The sequence below is a fragment of the Eurytemora carolleeae genome, unplaced genomic scaffold, assembly GCF_000591075.1.
Source record: "Eurytemora carolleeae unplaced genomic scaffold, Eaff_2.0 scaffold33, whole genome shotgun sequence".
In the NCBI taxonomy this organism is placed as follows: Eukaryota; Metazoa; Arthropoda; class Copepoda; order Calanoida; family Temoridae; genus Eurytemora; species Eurytemora carolleeae.
Genome location: NW_019396220.1, coordinates 55,461 through 76,198, shown reverse-complemented (window position 1 = coordinate 76,198; position 20,738 = coordinate 55,461). Strand labels below are relative to the sequence as shown.

The following is a 20,738-nucleotide window of genomic DNA, read 5'->3' as shown; positions in this document are numbered from 1 at the left end:
TTCTAAACGTGGATATTCTTTAAGAATAGAAAATCGTTATTTTTTCTTTATAATCCCTAAAGTGATACAAGTATTTTTTTTTTCTTGCTAAGATCGAACCAATCTTTTATTTGATTATACAGAAGCAGGATTTGCTTTTATTAATAAAAATATATTCGTTTTACTTATAATCAATTCATAAGAAAGATGAATTATTTGTCTGCCTAATCAAAATGATAAGGAAATTTTATCGTTAATCCTGAAGAGGTACCAATTATAGCTAATTGAATAATCAGTATTTATTTAAATTCGTTACAATATTAATGCATCAAGAAAATAATTAATTTCCATTTTTTTGTCTAAAATAGAGCATTTTGTAGAATTAAATATAAAGAAACTATAGACGTAATTTCAGGTGACCTTCCATTTGCTGTGGCTTGTTGGATTAAACCTCTGTCTGAGAAAGAATGATGGTGGTATACCTATTAAACCTTGTCTGAGAAAGAATGATGGTGGTATACCTATTAAACCTCTGTCTGAGAAAGAATGATGGTGGTATACCTATTAAACCTTTGTCTGAGAAAGAATGATGGTGGTATACCTATTAAACCTTGTCTGAGCAAGAATGATGGTGGTATACCTATTAAAACCTCTGTCTGAGAAAGAATGATGGTGGTATACCTATTAAACCTTGTCTGAGAAAGAATGATGGTGGTATACCTATTAAACCTCTGTCTGAGAAAGAATGATGGTGGTACACCTATTAAACCTTTGTCTGAGAAAGAATGATGGTGGTATACCTCTTAAACCTGCCTGAGAAAGAATGATGGTGGTATACCTATTAAACCTGTCTGAGAAAGAATGATGGTGGTATACCTTTTTTTATTTAAAAATTATTATTTTTAATTGCGGTTCTCTATGAAAGTGACTTGCGTATCTATTTTTCAGTGACAATTAGAGAAAATAAAAAAAATCAACACTTTTTACGATATTATCCCACTGTTTCTCAGCTGGAGGTTTAAAAAGTGGCTGTTGTAAGTTGTACAAACTATTCTAGAAATGGACATTTGTAATTAGGCCTCTACCGTCCACAGTTCCTTAAACTTACCCTTATTTGATACGGGTACTGGTATTCTAGATGCAGGGCTGGATACAGGTGTTTCAGATATCCTGGCTGTTGAGTTGAAAACAGGTGTTTGAGATATCCGGTTTGTTGCGTAGGATACAAGAACAGGTATTCTGGATGGTCTAGGCTGGTCTGGAGGAGGAGGGGGTGGAGCATCTGGACTCCGCCCTATAGATCTAGCCCTTAGATTGAAGGGTGCAGGGGGAGATGATTGAATGTCTTGGGGTACCTCAGGAGATCTTGAAGATATAGGAGTAGATATAGCAATATCATCAGATTCCCCAAAACTAAAAATATTTTCAGAACTAGTTGTTTAAAGAAATTGAGTCTTTGCCACAAATTCTGATTTTTAATCCTTTTAACTTTGTAACCCAATGTTGTAGAGGTAATTTATTTCAAACTTTGGATTCAATTTGATGCAATAATCTGATTGTAAAAAAGTAAAGGTTTACCCTATTAGTATGTAAAGATTTGGGGATTATACAATTTGAGCTTGTGGCAAGGACTCAATTCCTTTGTCCAGAGTTTGGAAATTTTGTGTTGTGAAACCAATATTCCTGATTACTTGAACTCGATATCTGCATTGGGCACTTTTAAATTTTACTCAGAATCTGCTTGATCTGTTGATTTTGGAAATCCTTAAATTCTCTGTTCTCTCATTGGTTTACCCTGGCTTCTGGGCTGTTCACGGAATAACTGATTGGCATTTCACGGGATATTGAAAAAAGATTAAATTTATTTGTAGATTACAAAGATCGAGATAAAGCATTGTTATCTTTATATTTTATTGTTCAATTCGCAGATGTTCAATTTTTTTATTGAAAACATTTTCTAACTGGATATTTCCGGGATTATGTAAGATTCATTAAAAAGAATCTGTTTGGTTCAACTGTATCAACGTTTATTGTGAACCAAACAACAAACAGTTAGCAAGAATCTAATTCACCGACATAGGGTCAAACGATCTAGAGTCAAACGACATAAGGATAAAACGACCTAGGGTCAAACGAGAAGCGGTAAAAAACGCGACAAATGGTAAAACGACATAGGGTCAAAAAGTAGGGAAAACATGCAAAATTTCTTTAGACTATTTTTGGTTAATATGAACTATTCTTATGTTCATTAGAACTAATAGCAACAATGCTCGGCCCCATAACCTGCCATAGTCGCATCGCTCGGCCCAGAAATTGTCTTAACCTAACATTAACCTAACCTAACCCTGTAATAATACATAAAGTATGTATTTTCCATTTTGACCCTTTGTCGTGTTTTTGACCATTTGTCGTTTGACCCTTGGTAGTTTCATCCTATTTTGTTTGACCCTTTGTCGGTGAATCACAAATCCATATATTGTGGAAGACGATGCCTGGCCGCGTTAAACAAGTTCCACAAGATTCAACAGAATGAGATAGAACGGATACGGGGCATAGTACTGATAAACAGTCTAACACGTGTGATATTGATATAGACTCATGTTCTGAACCCTCTAGTAATAAGTTATAAGAAATATAGATACTGGAAGTACTTTATGCGTTTTTATTAGAGTCTGACTCACGTCATCTATAATATACGTAAATATGTCAAATTAAAACATTTTCATATATTTTAAAATCTCACTATACTTTGCCTTGGATCTAATCCTCAAAGGATAATATATATACATATATGTTCAAAGAATTTTGACTACTGAAGATCGTCATGAGACGTGAAATATTATGTTAAGTATAATTCTTTTTAAATAAAATGTGAAGTTTAAATACTGAAATATATATAAATACAGGGTGAGTAAAAAAGCAGAGATTAGCAATGTTTTGAACAAAATTTTCAACATTTTCTTTTTTGTTTGGATTTTAGTCGTAAATAGAACAAAATGTGATAAAAACTGAAAAATATTTTTAAAACATTGAAAAAAAAACTTCGCAAAAACAATTTTTTTAAACGTTGAACTTTTTTGAATTGTTTTTTAGGTTTTATAAAAATTCATTAAAAATTGAATGTGACATAACAAAAAATATATGCCAATTATTTGCATTTTTTAAGTCATAACAGTTCTAAGGTTATAGATTAATATAATTTACTGCAGATTTCCACATTAATTTTTTTGCGGATTTTTTATTATATCTCATTCTTATTTTTAAATCTCATTTTTAATGAATTTTTAAGAAATTTTGGAAAACAACAGAAAACATTTTCCTAACAATTTTTCCAAAAGTTTAATTTAAAAAAATGGTTTCGTGATTTTTTTTTCAATGTTCTATAAATATTTTTGAATCTTTTATTTTCACTTTTTATTTTATTAATGCCTTAAATCTGAACAAAATAAAAATTTTGAAAACTTTTCCATTGGACTCGTGCCTGCCCTTTCAGTCCGACTCAAGGAGCTTCGAGGGCTAAACTTTCGGGAGATTTTAGGACTAAATGGGTTCATCAAATTTTTTAACTAAACTATTGAATTTTAAATGTAAAATATTATTACTTTTTCACCGAAACATTTGTATTTCAATTCTAAGAAAAGATAAGGTTGGTTAAAAGGTACATGTTATGGTAAAATGAAAGGGGGTATAGGCTGAAGGCTAACAACTTTAGGAGGTGTCTGACTCGAGAAATTGATATAAAATTGTGTCAAAGATACTTAACGGCCATTGATGGAAATTCTGGTCACATGTTAAAGGCAGAGCCACATGACCAGATGCTGCACTGCCAATGGTGGAAATTCTGGTCACATGTTAAAGGCAGAACCACATGACCAGATGCTGCACTGCCAATGGTGGAAATTCTGGTCATGTGTTGAAGATGTAACAATTATATTATCAATTATATCTATTTAAAATGAATAAGTATTATATTCCAATTATGATAGGAGCGTACATAAAATTTTAGAATTTAGGCACCTCTGTGTTATTCTGATTTTCAGATTTGTTCCGTATTTGCTGAATATGATCAGTTTAAAACTTTGATTCACATACCATATCACATATATCAAGTTTTAGTATTTCTTTGTCACAGTTTTATATTAATTTCTCGAGACAGGGACATCAGAAACAACTAATATTGGTCGCGATCAACTCCTAAAATTTCTAGGCTTCAGCCTATACCACCTTTCATTTTACCTTAAGAACCCCTTTAAGCCAGGTTAAAGTTCAATAAATTAGATTATGTCTCTTTACAAAAACATAATTTAATTAAATCTCTCTTTTATTATTAAAATGATACCGTACTGCACCTAGGATAATAAGATTACTAAATATACTAAATATACTTGAAGGTGTTGAAGCCAAATAACTGCATATATAGGGGTGGAGACTTTTGATTTTTAACAGAGGTTGTATAATTTTATTCCAAATTGGTGTAGAAAATTGAAATCTTAAACAGAGCTTGAGTAAAATCTTTTAAATGTAAGAAAGGTTGTTAATTGTATTTGTAAATTGAATGTGGAAACTTTTTATCAGAAGTAGAGGTAGAGTTTTTAATTGCAAATACAGGTGGAAACTTTTTATTTTTGAGAAAATAGCTGTAATAATAATTGTAAATAAAGGTAGAAAGGAACTGAGTTTTTGCCACAAACTCAAATATTCTTATCCCTATATCTTGGCAACCCAATGTCGTAGACCTTAGATATTTCAAACTTTTAATTCTGTTAGATCAAATAATATAAGTTTGAAATATCAAAGGTTTATACCCAGTGGTTGCAAAGATATTGAAAATAGAAAATTTGAGGTTGTGGCAAAAACTCAATTCCTTTGTGAATCTTTTAATTGTAAATAAAGCTGGAATATTTTAATTGTGAATGGAGGTGGAATATTTTAATTGTAAATAAAGCTGGAATATTTTAATTGTAGATAAAGCTGGAATATTTTAATTGTAAATAAAGCTGGAATATTTTAATTGTAAATGAAGCAGGAATATTTTATGTGAATGGAGGTGGAATTTTTTAACTGTAAATAGAACAGAAACTTTTGTATGCTACTTTTTGTTGTAAAACAAGTGGAATCTTTAAACTGTAAAAAACAACTTCGGAATTTGTATTTGATTTCCCTACTAAACAGTGTGATTAGGCTAAATATTAATTTTCAGATTAGCTGTTGTAGGTTGATTATTGGCCAGTCAATTTCCAGTCAATGTGTAAAAATTTAAATGAATTTCCTTAATTTTTTGGCAACTTTAAATGTGAGTTTTTTCGCCTCTTTCTCCTCGACATGATGATTCCATTGAGCAATGAGAGAGCCAATCTTTAATCGGTTTTCTAAACAAAATTTTATCAATGAACCAATTTTTTGAATTGCACAGGTAAGAAACCAGTGACAAAGCAAGCGTAGTCCAACTCAAAAGAGGAATTTAGATTGAAATCAAAGAAATAAAGTTCTTATTTTTAGTTCATACACAGCGCATGCTACAAGGTAGAAGCATGACTGCAAGAAGAAAAGGATGTATAAATTCAAATGCAGATATGTAATTGAAAAAGGGAATGCAAATGCGAACAGAAATAATGTAATTGAGTTTTAAATAGTTTTTAAGACAAAAATGTAAGATGCAGATTTAATTAAAAATCCAAACAAAATAAACTGAAAAAAAATGGATCTGGATTTTACCTTGTTCATCTTGAAGGTTACAGTCCTCAATTTTTATTTCTTCATTGGCAATCTTCCTTTCCATCCTCTTCTTCTCTGTACTCTCCTTAACCTTGGCGGACTTCAGGGTTGGACTTCTTCTTCCTCCAGAAAAATCTTCATCTTTTCGTCTACCGGGATACCCGGAGTCGACTCTTCTATCCTTCTCGAAAGAAACTTGTTTTCCTTCCTCCTCTGTTACTCCGGAGCTACTTTCTTCCTCTGGAGGAGAATCTGGATTTAACCAGTTCCAACTCCAGTCAAATCTTCCAGAATCTTCCGGTTTCTTCTTCTTCTTCTTCCTCTTTTTGGATTTATTTGTTTGAAGAATGGATGCATGTTTATATCTATCTTGCTCCTGCTGCGATATTCTAGCTTCTCTACTTTCTTCGTTCACCATATTCTCATCTAACCTAGCCCAACCCCAACCCCAATCCCAAATAGATCTCGGTTCCCTCTCCTCATTTTCATCCTGCCTTGGGAGGCTTGCTCTAGGACTTTTAGACCTACGTCTCAGATCGACATCTGGAGTTTTCGATCTTGATCGTTCTTGACGGTAGAGCCGTTCTGCTTCAGCTAATTCTTCTTCAGCGGTGTCTAGTCTATCTTGATCATCTCCTTGACCCCACCCCCAGCCCGAAGGAAGAGGAGATTTACTTTGGGATTTTTGAAAACCATATTTTCCTCTCGAAGTTTCATTTTCATGTTTTAGTCCTGAAAAAAGTTCGAATCATCGATCATTGATGCCATAAACTTTTCAAAAGCACACTTTACGTTGACGTTTCAAAAGTGGATTTTTTTCTACAAGAATTCCCTTTATTTATTTTGTAATTTACTTTGGTTTTTGATATTTTTCAAAAGAGTATATGAAATATCTGACTAAAGGAATTAAATACCTGAAAAGAAGCCTCCTCCCTGGGGCACCGTGAAGTTACTGAACCCATAATCTATCTCAAAAGACGAGTCTGCTCCAAGATCACTAAAATACAGAGTGTACCAATAAATAAAACTCAAATTTTAAAACTTTCAAAGCATCTTTAGCTGGGAAGAAAAATAAAAATCTTTTTAACGCGCACACGTTTTTGTACGAGACCGCCCCCCCCCATACATTTTCCTCCTGCAGTAAATTATATATGCTTATCAAATATTTAATTAATCAAAAATAAAACCTGAGAGCTAATTTAGATTCAGGATCCTCGTCTCTATAATTATAGTCGTCTTCGTCTGCATAAACCTAGATGGGTAGAAAGATATAAAGATATATTAATAGGTATATGGCTCCTAAAAGTAAAAAATTTGGTGATTATGGCATACATCAAAGTTAGGTTAAAAATTTTTTCAAGAGAATATGACGAAATTTATTATTGCTGAAAATGCACTATAAAGGAATTGAGTCTTTGTCACAAACTCTGCTTTTCTAAACCGTATATCTGTGGATACCAATGTCGTAGACCTTAGATATTTCAAACTATGAATTCTGTTATATCAAATGATATAAGTTTGAAATATCAAAGATGTACGACATTGGGTTCTAAAGATATAGGGATTATAAATTCAGAGTTTGTGGCAAAGACTCAATTCCTTTAAACAAAAAATTCTGTAAAATTTTGAGAACGATTAAAAATGGCAACTTTCAAGAGTTCAAGGATATAAAATTGTTATAAGGAAACTGAAAGGTGGCGCGAAACGCCCTTAAAGTCTAGTTTTTCTACATGTCCACTCATATATGTAAAGGGGAGAGCCAGGACACTGCTGCTAGGACATTAAGGAATTAATTTTAGTAAGTTTCAATTTGGGCAAATTTTATTACCTCATCCTCTATTAGGAAAGGTGGATATTCCATAGAAAGTTTCCATGCTCTAAAATATTTTATAATTTTGTAAGAGATTTTTTAGAAAAATGCAAATTTGCATGTCTATCCTTATATGTAAATATCAAATTTTCTCAAGCCTAGGGTTTTTTAAAAATTTGAAGAAATACTTGACAATATTTTGAAGGATCTTTCAAAGAACTGAACTAAATAAAAATTTTCTTTTATATTCTCTTTCTTGTATTTGATATTTGTGTGATGTGCGATTTTATGTAATGTATTATATTGTAACAATAATTTAACAAATGCTAGTGCATATACAGTGAACAAAGATTATATCAGAACAAAGAAGACGACTTTTCATTTATAACGCTTTGATCCTATTTTCAAATTACAAGTGAGAGGCAAAAGAAGAGAAGCTGTTAATTGACAACTTTGTTTACATGTTTATACGTCTTTGCTGTTTAAAAGATTAGTATAAATCAAAATCAAAATAGAAAATCGTCTTCATTGTAACTATACAAACAACGACTGTATGTCTTAGCAACATGAAGGAGTCAAACTTTAATATTCTAAATGTTGAATATTATTTCTAGCAGAATTCATGGTTTAAAACTTTTACTAGTAAGGGTTCAAAAATTAATTCGATGCAAGTATTTAATTCCCGTAAAAAAAAATCAGCAAGCTGTTTTTCGTAATTCAAACAAAGGAATTGAGTTTTTGCCCATGAGCAGCATGACATCCAGCAGCACCTCTTCTTCAAGTCAGCATCATTGCAAAAACTGACTCTCCAGTGTGAGGCTGCGTGTTAAACAGCCCCTGGCTATCAATGCCTCCCCGTCTCAAGTTTATAAATATGTTTTAAAATATGATATTTTCTATGTTTTTGGCTTGGGACAAATATATATATTTGATATTTGATATTTGATGTTCTTATCCTAATATCTCTGCCATTCAATGTCGTTGACCTTATATATTTAAAACTATAAATTCTGTTAGGTCAAATTATCTAAGTTTGAAATTTCTAAGGTTTTCGTCATAAAGTTGGACAAATATATGATTAGAAAATTCGAGTTTGTTGCAAAGACTCAACTCCTTTCAGTAAATTCTTTTAAACCATGACTCTTATATTCTGAGGTGGTTTATATCGAGTTTTCAGGATTTTTTTCCACCTAAAGGGGATTTATGATTTTTTTAATTTAAACTTAACGTCAAATGATTTATAACAAGAATTTGTTGATAAAGTATAAGGGGTCATCGAGTTAATGCATTTCTGTTTTTGGTTATTTTTGTCAACTTTGGGAGATTAAAAACCAAAGATTGGTCAAATAAGCAAAATGTGTCTGTATGATGTATCCCAGCCAGTAACTAGGAGTTTCTGTGGGGGTGGTGGGCGCTGTGAGTGAAACGAAGTGAACGAGGCATAGAAAAAACTAAAAATTTAACTTTCAGGAATTGAGTCTTTTACACAAACTCAGATTTTCTAATTCCTTTTTTATTTGCTACTGAAAGTTAAAAACCTTAGATATTTCAAACCATAAATTCTGTTTTATCAAATAATCAAAGTTTGAAATATCAAAGGTTTACGTATCATCAAGTTGAAAAGTTTAGGAATAAGAAAATTTGAGTTTGGAACAAAAACTCAATTCCTTTGTGAAATGATACAAAGAATTACAGTTTAAAGTCATTTTTTTATTAATTAAAAATATATCATTGAACCGTCATCAGCACAGTACTTTTAATGAATGATAATATCTGGAAACGAATTGGTTTTTTTCAATTTTAATAATATGTAAAAAAGTTTTTTAAAAATCTAGTTTATGTATATATTGAACCTCTTTCTTTGTTTTTAAAAAATTGTTAAAAGGGTCCTATTCGGATCATTTGTTGCATGGCGGCGTAATTTAAAATAACCCTTTTTTTAAACATCACCCTTTTAACTTTTGGTTGAGAAAATTCTATGGAGATATTCAGTGTTTCTATCCGAGAATTTTAAACTATAGTTCTATATTAGAGCCACTAGCAGATTTATGCAGCAGGGACAAGGAAACACATACGTCTACCACATTTGGCTTTTTATTTCTCTTTCACAATTCATCAAATTTCAAACATTGTCCGTATCTGTATCTGTATCTGTATCTGTATCTGTATCTACCTATATACTGTGAAGGGAAGGAGAAAGGTTAGCCTGGCTATCCCGGAATAAAAGCTGATTAATGTTAAAAACATTTCTGTTAACCACGACATTGTTTCTAGACAAAAATACTAAAATTATTTCATAAAAATGAAACAAATGATAACACAGAAATGGCAGTACACTTGTTGTTTACAAAGATATCGGGGTTTTGATGAATAATTTTTAATTTCTTGCTGTGCAAGGAAAGTTATTTCAGAGGTGTACACATCTTTTGTACTTCAGTGTACTGTCTCTGGGCGGTAATGTAAACACAAGACGGATGTCAAAGCCTGACATGGGATCCATCTTTCACATAAAAAATCGATGAAATATTCTGGTCATAGGAAACTAATATGTGAATTATCAAAATTATCAAAATTTAATGCTTTTAACCTCCTCGGATACAAAACGAACACTGATGCATCTATTCTAGTTTACAAATTCCGCCCAAAGAGAACTGGTTTCAATATTACGCAGAGTATACACGACCGCAATTAACTTTCCTTGCATTACACCCTTGTTGCTGTGCGTGTTTCGTGAATCCACAATGTTCAGGTATAAAAACAAGAATATCGAAACATCTTTGAGCAATTAAAAAATACAAAGTGATGTAATCAAGTTTAGCCTTTTTTCCCTGAATTTTATTGAGATTTATTTTCTATTTGTAAATTTCAATTCATGCTAATTCATAAATATATCTAAACATAAGTTTAATTGTAATGAATTAGTAAATATTCTTTTTATTGGTGGAGAGTAGAAATGTCCATCCATTAGCAATTACTGTTAAAATAAATACGATCCTGTTGGAGTTCCTGGAAAATGAAAATCAATATTTGGATGTACGTGATTTTCTTTAAGTTCGTCCTTGACGAGAAATGTTATTGAGTTTTTTACCATAATTGGCTTTATACGTCTCACAATTCAAATTCAATTAAAAACATATTATTCAACTGCAACTTCTTCTTAGCTCTTAAAAAAAGTTATAAGATCATCTTTGCTCTCTCAAAGTTGTTCCAGTAAAACCCCATAAAAATGAGTTTATTCATTATCTTTATGACACTAGACTTTTATGACGTTTCCTACTCTTTTTCTAGTAAGAATCTTAGCTATGTTAAACGGATCTTTATGCAATCTTTCTTTTTCGCACATTTAAACAATAACTAAAAAAACGATGCAAATTTATTGCGTATTTGTGTAATTAAATTTCACCATGGTAGAATTTAAAAAAATTGGCCTTTTTAACGTTATTGAATATAAAGGGTGAAGTTTTTGCACCAACAGGATTTTAGGAAATTAGAAGCAATGTTGTTATTTTGACGATTTCTTTTTCTCACTAATATTAGTTTTTTATTCTACACAAACAAAGTAGAAATCTGAATAAGTTATTAAATAAAATAGTTTTACCCTTAATATAAACAAAGAGACAAGGCAAATTATATGTAAAAAAGGGCGACTGTACTAGTTGGCAGTTTTATTTTTTACTTTCCATAGTTTCAATTTTAGTCTTTTTCTCTCAAATATGGTTGGCTCCCTACAAAATCTAAAATACTTTTTGAAGCGGGCTTCCTGGTTTCTATTGTTAAGGATGTGTGGGAGCTAAACTAACCTTAACATCTGGGCAAATTGATCCCTAGATAGTATGTTAATGGAGCTAAACTAACCCTAACATGTGGGCTCCCTGCTCCCTAGATGGGAGGGTTAATGGAACTAAACTAATCCTTAACATGTTGGCTCCCTGCTGCCTAGATGGGAGGGTTAATGGAGCTAAACTAATCTTAACATGTTGCCTCCCTGCTCACTAGAGGGGGGTTAATGGAACTAAACTAACCTTAACACGTGGGCTCCCTGCTCCCTAGATGGGAGGGTTAATGGAACTAAACTAATCCTTAACATGTTGGCTCCTTGCTCCCTAGATGGGAGGGTTAATGGAACTAAACTAACCTTAACATGTGGGCTCCCTATTCCCTAGATGGGAGGGTTCAGGGAGCTAAACTAACCTTAACATGTTGCCTCCCTGCTCACTAGATGGGGGGTTAATGGAACTAAACTAAACTTAACATGTGGGCTCCCTATTCCCTAGATGGGAGGGTTCAGGGAGTTAAACTAACCTTAACATGTTGCCTCCCTGCTCACTAGATGGGGGGTTAATGGAACTAAACTAACCTTAACATTTGGGCTCCCTGCTCCCTAGATGGGAGGGTTCAGGGAACTGATCTAACCTTCTTATGTGGGCTCCCTGCTACCAGGTTGGAAGGGTTCAGGGAGCTAAACTAACCTTAACATGTGGGCTCCCTGCTCCGTAGATGGGAGGGTTTAGGGAGCTAAACTAACCTTAACATGTGGGCTCCCTGCTCCGTGGGTTAAGGGAGCTAAGCTAGCCTTAACATGTGAGCTCCCCTCTGCTCCCTAGATGGGTGGGTTAAGGGAGCTTAACTAACCTTAACATGTGGGCTTCCTGCTCCCTATATGGGAGGGTTCAGGGAGCAAAATTAACTTTGACTGCGGGCTCCCTGCTCCCTATTGTTTAGGGTGTATAGGGAGCGAAACTAACCTTAGCATGGGGGCTCCCTGCTCCCTAGATGGGAGGGTTAAGGGAGCTAAGATGGATGAGTAGAAGATATATCTGAACCTATGCCCATCTCCTTACTGAGTGAAATTCTACTACACCTCATATATATTATATATATTGTATATAGATAGGTTTTAAGAATTAGACAAATAAGTGAGATTAGTCACTAGAACGGCTTTGATCTTAGTATTGATTACTGACATTTAGGAGGAGGGGGGTGGGGCACCAGGGGCTTGAAGGTATCACATTTCTACTGCTTACGAAAGGTTTCTGTAAAATCCAAATAAACGGTTTAAGAGACTGTAAGCGTTATTTCAAGTAAACCTCCATGCAAATAAGGAAATGCCCGATTGACTATAATGGTACCCTTTAAACCTTCGACTAATTATTGAGACAGGACACAGTAGGCCATGTGTTTATTATGGTTAGTCGATTTCGGAACCAAGCTTGAGGTGCAGTTGGCAAAGCTGGTCAGAACTATTTAAAACCCTCTGGAAGGTTAAGATTTATTTTCGTGTGCGTACAATTTTCGTGGGCCATTTTTACAACAAAAAAGTCACTAGTAAGACCGTAAAAAAATATTTTAAAAACATATCGAAATGGGTATCAAAAGATGCGTCTCAAGCCGCTGAATCTGACCAAAATTTAGTTTTTTGATACTTATTAAAATGTTTGATAAATGGAACTCGGCCAAATTTTCAACACAAAAACCAGGTTTGTGTCTTTAATTGGCTTAATAATTATCAAATTCATTTGAAATTAACCTTTCTGAATTCAGTGATTTAAGACGGATCTTTTGACACCCTTATTGACATATATTTAGAAATTTTTGTTCGGTCTTACGAGAGAGGGGGTGCAGAAGCACCATGAGTCCAGCAAAAATGAGCTCCAAGCCTTCAGATTTGCAGAATGACCTCCAGGCCCCGAGAAACCGTCTCCGTGCCTCTCGTTAAGTCTCCGAGCCTCCATCATTCTTTCTCCACGCCCTCGCTTTTTGGTCTCCAACAAAAGATATTTGGCTTTTACATCCATGAAAAACCTTTTTTTTAGAAAAATCTTAACACATGATAAAATAGTTCATAATGATACATTCACAATTTGTATTAACAAGTCCATTTTAATAGAGATTAAAGGTTTTGTTTTTGTTTTTTAAATTTCACAAATGCCTTATATTGTGAAGAAGTATTGCAGTTTTGTATAAAGATAGACAGATTTTATATTATTTCAAAGGTTTCATGTACAAATCAAACGATATTAGCGGCAATTCAAAGAACAGTAGTTTTTGTAAAATCCTTGAATTTGTGCTTTTATTATTTGCTCTAGAAAACATTGAAGAACTATTTTTTTTAAATTGAAAAAAAATTAGAATAGTCTAAATATCTTTAACATGTTATTCAAACCTAAATCAACGTATAGGAAAAACCTAAAAAATCATGATTCATTGGATTATTTTATAGATATTATAAATAAGTATTTTTACATATAGGTAAAACCTATAAATTCCGGATTCATTGGATTTTTTAGGTTTTTATACATACGCATTTTTACGTTATTCATTTATGTATTTTTACAGATATAGAATACGTATTTTTACGTAGAGGTAAAACCTATAAATTCCAAAAATTAAGGAATGTTAAGGTTTTTTCAAACCTAAATCACGTGTAGGAAAAACCTAAAAATACGCATTTTTAAGATTGTCAAATGAGGGTGGGGGAGTCCAGAAGTCCTCAACGAGTAATCACCGCCACCCAAATGTGTTTTGCGGCATGCAAGCTCCTCAATTGGTAATCTCCGTAAAATTTAGTTTTCTGAGATTTTATTTTAATGCCCTTTTAACACAATTTTCGACATCTATCGGGGTTTTATGGCATCTGTATTGACTTAAACTAAATTTTCACAATGTTTTCAGATTTGTTTGGTCAACAAAAATCAAGGCACAGTTCATCTTAGCCGAATCTTAGATACAATTCGCTGATTTAATGACTGCATTTCATGATTGGCGTTAAGATACTAAAAGGTTGGGCTGCCTGTTTACTAAAAATTATCTCATCACATGCAAAGTAATATCTATCTCCATTTAAAAGTTATTTTCAAAAAACCTTTACAATGTTCAGGTTATTGTATTCGCAGCTACTCGAGGTCAACATCTACAACAAAACTAAATACAACAAGGGGGTCCAAAAATCGTTATCTAGGACTGACCCCTAATTTTCATTTCTCATTTGAACAATTTCATTTTAACTATTTTTTTGTTCATTTGAACTATTTTTATGTTCATATAAACTATTTTTATGTTCATTTGAACTATTTTTAATTTGAACTATTTTTAAGTTCATTTGAACTATTCTTTGTTCATTTGAACTATTTTCATGCATGTTCACTTGAACTATTTTTATGTTTATTTGAACTATTTTTTGTTAATTTGAACTATTTTTATGTTCATTTGAAACGTATTTCTGTGTATATGTTATCTAATTAATTGTATATGGTCCCAAACTTCATAATTATAAAAAAATTTAAAAACTGAATTGGTCAAAAAATAGTTCAAAAGAGTAAGTAATGTGTTGATTTGATCAGTAGTTCAAATGAACAATAGTTCAAACGAACAATAGTTCAAACGGGAGTAGTTCAAATGAGAATCCACCCCTGTCCCCTGTATTTGTACTCGAGTCCAAATTTTAAGCGGAAATAGTATTCCTTAGCATGTAGTCGGCTCTGCCAATCAAATTCTATTTAGATCTAGAATAAAAAGAGGGGAGCGTCGACTAGCTACAAAATATACCAAACCAAACAAATTCGAACAGTTTCAGTGCAGTCCACGTGAAGTACGCTGAAGTTTCGCTAATTGTTTTATTATACTTAAAGCATGTTATTTTACCTTCATACTATTTTCTCTTTTTATTTGCCATCTTGTTACAATTATAGTGAAAAGAACAGAATGAGGAAATGCCATAGTTAGATTTGCATGCATTTATTTAAATTCGAATTTTGTGATTGCTTTCAGAAGACATGGGTAAACCATCCGGTATCCGTACTGCCCGTAAGCACGTTAAGAACAGGAGGAAGCAGGTTTGGGCTGACAAGGATTACAAGAAAGCTCATCTTGGAACAAGATGGAAGGCTAATCCCTTCGGTGGAGCTTCCCACGCTAAGGGAATCGTTCTTGAGAAGGTAAATCATCTAATTCTTTATTTGATGTGATATGCTCCTACGGTAATCTATATATTAATTGTCAGTATAGTTAGGCAAATTAAAGTTATTTTCACATTTATTGAAAATTTATTTCGGTCAGGGTTGACCTTCGTCAGTTCTTGAGATTGTTTCCGTCTCAAAGATTTAAAACAATCTCGAATCAACATTTGTGATTGTTCAGATTGCATTATAAGGACACTTGGATTAGTTCAATGACGGGGGGGGGGNTAGATGTGTTTTTCTGTATGTGCGCTCTTTAGTGGTAACCAAAATAAAAAAGTTCAACATTAAACGGTTAATTTCTTAGAAGTAAAACAAGATTGACCTCTGTTAATGGTCCTATGGTGTACAATATTCTTTAAGCTTTCTTTATTGCTCCTCAGTTTCGAAAATAAATCTCTATACATGCCACATGAAGCGCTAGAAATAAAATCACGACCAATTTTTCCATTTTTCTGTTCTTTCTAGGAATGTTTTCAATTTTGTTAAAGATGATTAATTAATTCACAAAGAATATATCATTAAAAGTCGTCTTTCAATCATTATTTAAATTGTTGCTGAGAAGTGCTCGAGCATGCGCAGAAAATATAAATCCCTCGAGGGTGGATAACTGCCATTAGATAGGATGATTAAAAACGCGTTAGCTGTTCTAAGTTAGGTAATCCTACCCCGAATTAGGCAGCATTTAGCTTCTATACAATCAATATTTTATAAACACTTGTATTAGCGGTAAGATTGGTTAAAACTAATACCGCTCTCATACCATACTAAAGAGTCATCTTTCTAGAATCTGCCTGAAGATTGTTATTATCCATTTTTAAATTAAAAACATTTTGGAGAACATTTTTCTTTGCTAAATTTGAATGCAGTAATTATGGCAACCAAATACACAGCCACCAGAAAAAAATTAATACCAACTAAAATCGCTACCCCTTCAAAGTTTTCAGTTAATCTCAAATGTCAAACTACAATCGGAACTTGTATTGTATTTTTTTTAAATTACACAAAGTTTCTCAAATTTATGTGAATTAATGAGGGGGAATTCAGTTTTACGTTTTTTATTTCTTCTTTTTAAGGTTGGAGTTGAGGCTAAGCAGCCTAACTCTGCTATCCGTAAGTGCGTGAGAGTGCAGCTGATCAAAAACGGAAAGAAGATCACAGCATTCGTCCCCAATGACGGTTGTTTAAACTTCGTAGAGGAGAACGATGAGGTTTGTTGGTCTTCCTAAGTCTTATTTCTGGATTTTGATCGTCAGCATCTAAGCAATAGCTATGCAATTTAGACTTAATTCAAAATTAGTTTCAAGTTCCATTTTTTTTTTACACTCCTGCCACCAAATCTTAAAGAGATTATGCCTAGTTCGAACAGGTTCATTTAACAACTTAATGGTACAACCAACAGTTCTAATATAATGAATGAAGATATATTAAAGCTAATTTGATCACTGTATATCTTTATCTGCGATCACATCCCTGAACGAATCGACACTTTTTGTTTACATGTAGGAGTCTTATGTCAAATAGAAACAGCACCTCAAATTGTTATTGTCCATATATTTCCCTAATTAAGTAGAATAGGAAGTAATAAATTCTTAACTTAAATTAGGTTTTGGTCGCTGGATTCGGTAGGAAGGGTCACGCCGTCGGAGATATCCCCGGAGTCAGGTGAGCTTTAATAATTACTTTTGTGCCAACGTCGTTAATTTTCCGATCTTGTCTTAGAGTTATTTTTTTGTTACCGTTTTCGATTATGCTTAATAAAAATTAAAGATTTGGTGAACGCGTTTATATTGTTTGGATTGATGGGTTTATTTTATAAACAATCCCGTGACCATGTCATGGTTGATCAATTCGTATTATTTTGACATTTAAAGTTAATATTTTTGGCTTTGCTTAGTAATTACTTTTTCCATTTTAGGTTCAAGATCGTGAAGGTTGCGAACGTCTCCTTGAACGCCCTGTTCCGCGGCAAGAAGGAGAGACCACGTTCTTAAACTCTGTCTTATTACCGTGCTACCCAGAGCTATGTGATTAAATCTACTACTGGATACACTAAACTCTAAATCCTATTTCAGAGAAGATGCCGTTCAAGAAGTTTGTCGAGATTGGGCGGGTTGCCTACATCGCCGATGGGCCTGAACAGGTAAGCAGGGGTCATTATTTCTTCACATAATCGCCTTTTTAAGTATTATTTTTTTTGTTCAAGTATTATCAAGGGATTCATCTGGGTAAAAATTCTACATTTCACCTCCTTAAAATTTTTCTTAACATGTCAAGAAATCTTCCATATATTATTTAAAGTGAAGGTAAGTGGACCTTTAATACGGTCTAAAATAGTATTGCAGAGTCTAAGCATGTTAAAATAATATATTGGCCATAATCAAATCTGACAAAAAAAAATAATCTTTGTCGAAGCAATCTGAAGCTGAGGGGTCTCCCAAATAAAAATATATCATAATTTACGGTTTATGCTTTTTGTCAATTTTCTTGAAGGCTCCTTGGCGGAAATGACAAAATTGTATTGCCTAATAACATCCTAGTTCTTCATAATCCAATTGCTACACTTTGTGAAATATATTTGTTTATTATTCAGGGTAAGATCTGTGCCATTGTTAACGTGATCGATCAGAACAAGGTCCTTGTCGACGGACCCACCTCAGGAGTCATCAGACAGGTATACAGGTGACGGAAGGAACAGTAGGAGAGGTGACGGGAACATATCTATAGATTACAGGGGACAGAAAGAATAGCAGGTTAGGTATAAAGGGGATAGTAAGGAACGCTCAGAAAGGAACTTACAGCAGTAATGAGTTTGTAAATAATGAAAAATCAGAGAAATGCCGGGTGGTGTAATCCTTATTGTCTATTTGTTTCCCCTAATAATTAAAATTCAATAGTAGTGTTCGTCTTTAAACTTTTTCTTAACTCAAGATGTTGGTTATGTTTGCGCTCAAATTGTATCATGGTTAAATTTAGTAGGGGAAAATAAATGAGTATTCGGGTAAAAAGTACTAAAGTGAACGCATAATTTTGCCTTTGCTTTTCAATTTTTCCAATTTAATTAAATCGAGAAATAACTAGGCATTTTATATTGCCAATATAATCGAGCAACCTTGTTCTGACAGTTGCGTAGGATCCATTTAAATTTGATGCGGATCCTGATCCTGGATCCGCATTGAAAAAAATGGATCTAAATTCTGATCCGGATCCAGGTCATTAATGAATTTTTTTAACAAAAAATAATTTTCAAATTTTGTTTTATTTTTTTGCTTATTGTTATAATAAAACTTGATGAACCATTCAGAAATTAGAATTTTTATAATCTCTCTTTTTTTCAAAAGTTTGAATTTGGGTTTTAGGAGTAAAAAAGTTTTTGGTTGATATTTTACCCCTTGGATCCGGATCCGTGGATCCGCATATTTTTGCAGATCCGGATTCAGGAAGCCAAAATCTTGCGGATCTGGATCCTAAGTACTGCGTTCTAGATATTTGGAAGTTTTATCATGAAGATTTTTGTCTAGGCCTACCGTCTGAAGCAGATGCACCTAACCCCGATCAAGATTAACTTCCCCTTCGATGCTCCAACTAGGATTGTCAGGAAGGAGCTTACCGCCAACAAGGTAAACAGCTCAACAGTATGAAGTTTTGCCGTTTAAACTATCAATCGGATGAAGTATATATATATATGATCTATTTACGTAGATTGCTGAAATTATACTTTAAACATTTACAAATATTGAACATTCAAAGAAAAACTTAATTTTTTTTATGTATGAAGGAGTAAATAAAAGGATGTTCTATTTTTTCAAATTTTTTGGGCTGGGCCATTTAGGAAAATAATATTGAATGCTAAAATTTTGTATTAGAGCTAGTTTTACCCAAATGCTTCATTAAAAAAGTGTTGCACACCTGGCCCCCCCCCCTCCCCTTTTTTGTGATGCAAATTAAACAGCTGGCAAAATGGCTCACTAAATTGACTGACATTATTTAGGAAACCAATTCAAAATATTTCTCTTTAAAATCAGATTTTTTTAATTTTTCGGGCAACTTCAGCTAGTTTTACACTTGAATTCACTGGGTCATGAGTTTTTCAAAAATGTATAAAATACCCTATTAAGACAATTTTTTTTTTTAGCGAAAAAACTGGATTTTCGTAAATACTTGTATTAATGCAAATTCGCGTACTTTTCAGACTTTTACTTTATATACATAGTTAATCGCTTATACGCTCACATGCTTTCACACTTTGATACTTTCATACTTTCATATAGACTGCAAAAAAAATTCAAAGCGAAAGTGTGTATAAAATGTAGAATTCCTTAAAGTGTAGACATAAAACTACAAAACATTTTTTTGTAAAAAATATGCAAATCTGCTTTCCAACGAGCTATACAATTTTGAAATCCAATATCAATTTCATCTTAAACCTAGGTGCTTGCGTTTTTAAAAAATCCTGATCAATTGTGAGTCAAGTCTAATAAACACAAGCAATAGGAATAGGGTTAATTTCATTTCTTTTTGTGGCGCCTTAGGTCCAAAACCAAAGGTGCGATAAAACGATTTGTTGTCCTTTACTGAATATAACTAAATAGTCATCAATTTCTAGGTTGATGAGAAGTGGGCTGGATCTAGCTGGGCGAAGCGTCTGGAGAACAAGAAGAAGCGCGCGAACATGACCGATTTCGACAGGTAACTGTTATTTTTCTTACTCAAAAAGAACAACTTACGAAGATATTTGTTCTTTTTAAATTTTGACAATTTTAGCAATTTCAACTTTGATTTTATTACGTTTTTATATTAGATTGAGACCAATTTCTAATATGTGCATCATTTTGTGGATTTTATGTAAAGTGCAAAAAATAACGTTTATTTGTCAGTGAATTTTAACATTTTTTGAGGGAGGGGGGGCCGGTGGTTAAAAAGTTCCACAACTTCCCTAAATGTGTGTATCATCATTTTGAGATAATTTAACCTTTTTTGTCGCAGGTTCAAGCTGAGGAAAGCCAAGTCTGCCAGAAACAAGATTGTCACAGTTGCCCTCAACGGAAAGAAGAAGGCTCTGAAGAAAGCTGGAAAACTCTAAATTATAGATTTTTTATTCAACCTCAGCTCAGGACATTCTTGAATTTCAGATAGAATGGGTCAGAACAGGGTGCGGGCAAAGACTGGCAAGTCTGCCCGCTGGGCCAAGGGTCAAAGCAGTAGCAGCAACCCGGTCAAATCCAAGCATAGAACTGCCGCTAAAAACAGATATTTCCATTTTGAGCACGGAAACCAAG

The 20,738-nt window shown here is 33.2% G+C and overlaps 4 protein-coding genes across 5 annotated transcripts in view; 3 read left to right on the top strand and 1 right to left on the bottom strand.

Annotated features, from left to right (window-relative positions):
• LOC111698527 (eukaryotic translation initiation factor 5B) overlaps window positions 1–12,348 on the bottom strand; it is a 19,836-nt gene extending 7,488 nt beyond the window's left edge. Inside the window, exons 1-9 of the mRNA XM_023468882.1 lie at window positions 12,250–12,348; window positions 9,678–9,774; window positions 7,523–7,571; window positions 6,882–6,946; window positions 6,609–6,691; window positions 5,695–6,426; window positions 5,249–5,348; window positions 3,442–3,519; window positions 1,088–1,392 (exon numbers count right to left, since the gene is read on the bottom strand). Coding sequence (XP_023324650.1) covers window positions 1,088–1,392; window positions 3,442–3,519; window positions 5,249–5,348; window positions 5,695–6,426; window positions 6,609–6,691; window positions 6,882–6,946; window positions 7,523–7,571; window positions 9,678–9,769 — 1,504 coding nt within the window. The 5' untranslated portion in view covers window positions 9,770–9,774; window positions 12,250–12,348. The remainder of the gene's footprint in view (window positions 1–1,087; window positions 1,393–3,441; window positions 3,520–5,248; window positions 5,349–5,694; window positions 6,427–6,608; window positions 6,692–6,881; window positions 6,947–7,522; window positions 7,572–9,677; window positions 9,775–12,249) is intronic.
• LOC111698490 (40S ribosomal protein S23) lies at window positions 4,422–17,535 on the top strand. 2 transcript variants are annotated; one of them, XM_023468840.1, is made up of 5 exons: window positions 4,422–4,427; window positions 15,272–15,438; window positions 16,536–16,670; window positions 17,066–17,124; window positions 17,378–17,535. In XM_023468840.1, exons 2-5 carry the CDS (start codon window positions 15,277–15,279, stop codon window positions 17,451–17,453), a joined length of 432 nt encoding a protein of 143 aa, XP_023324608.1. In that variant the 5' UTR covers window positions 4,422–4,427; window positions 15,272–15,276; the 3' UTR covers window positions 17,454–17,535. The 2 variants fall into 2 exon arrangements, with proteins under 2 accessions (XP_023324608.1, XP_023324609.1); XM_023468841.1 differs by lacking the exon at window positions 4,422–4,427 and adding an exon at window positions 14,387–14,406.
• Window positions 17,520–20,592, top strand: LOC111698491 (60S ribosomal protein L14). The gene is made up of 5 exons (XM_023468842.1): window positions 17,520–17,602; window positions 18,053–18,133; window positions 18,981–19,079; window positions 20,066–20,148; window positions 20,446–20,592. Exons 1-5 carry the CDS (start codon window positions 17,540–17,542, stop codon window positions 20,540–20,542), a joined length of 423 nt encoding a protein of 140 aa, XP_023324610.1. The 5' UTR covers window positions 17,520–17,539; the 3' UTR covers window positions 20,543–20,592.
• LOC111698489 (RRP12-like protein) overlaps window positions 20,584–20,738 on the top strand; it is a 29,172-nt gene continuing 29,017 nt past the window's right edge. The window contains exon 1 of the mRNA XM_023468839.1: window positions 20,584–20,738. Coding sequence (XP_023324607.1) covers window positions 20,597–20,738 — 142 coding nt within the window. The 5' untranslated portion in view covers window positions 20,584–20,596.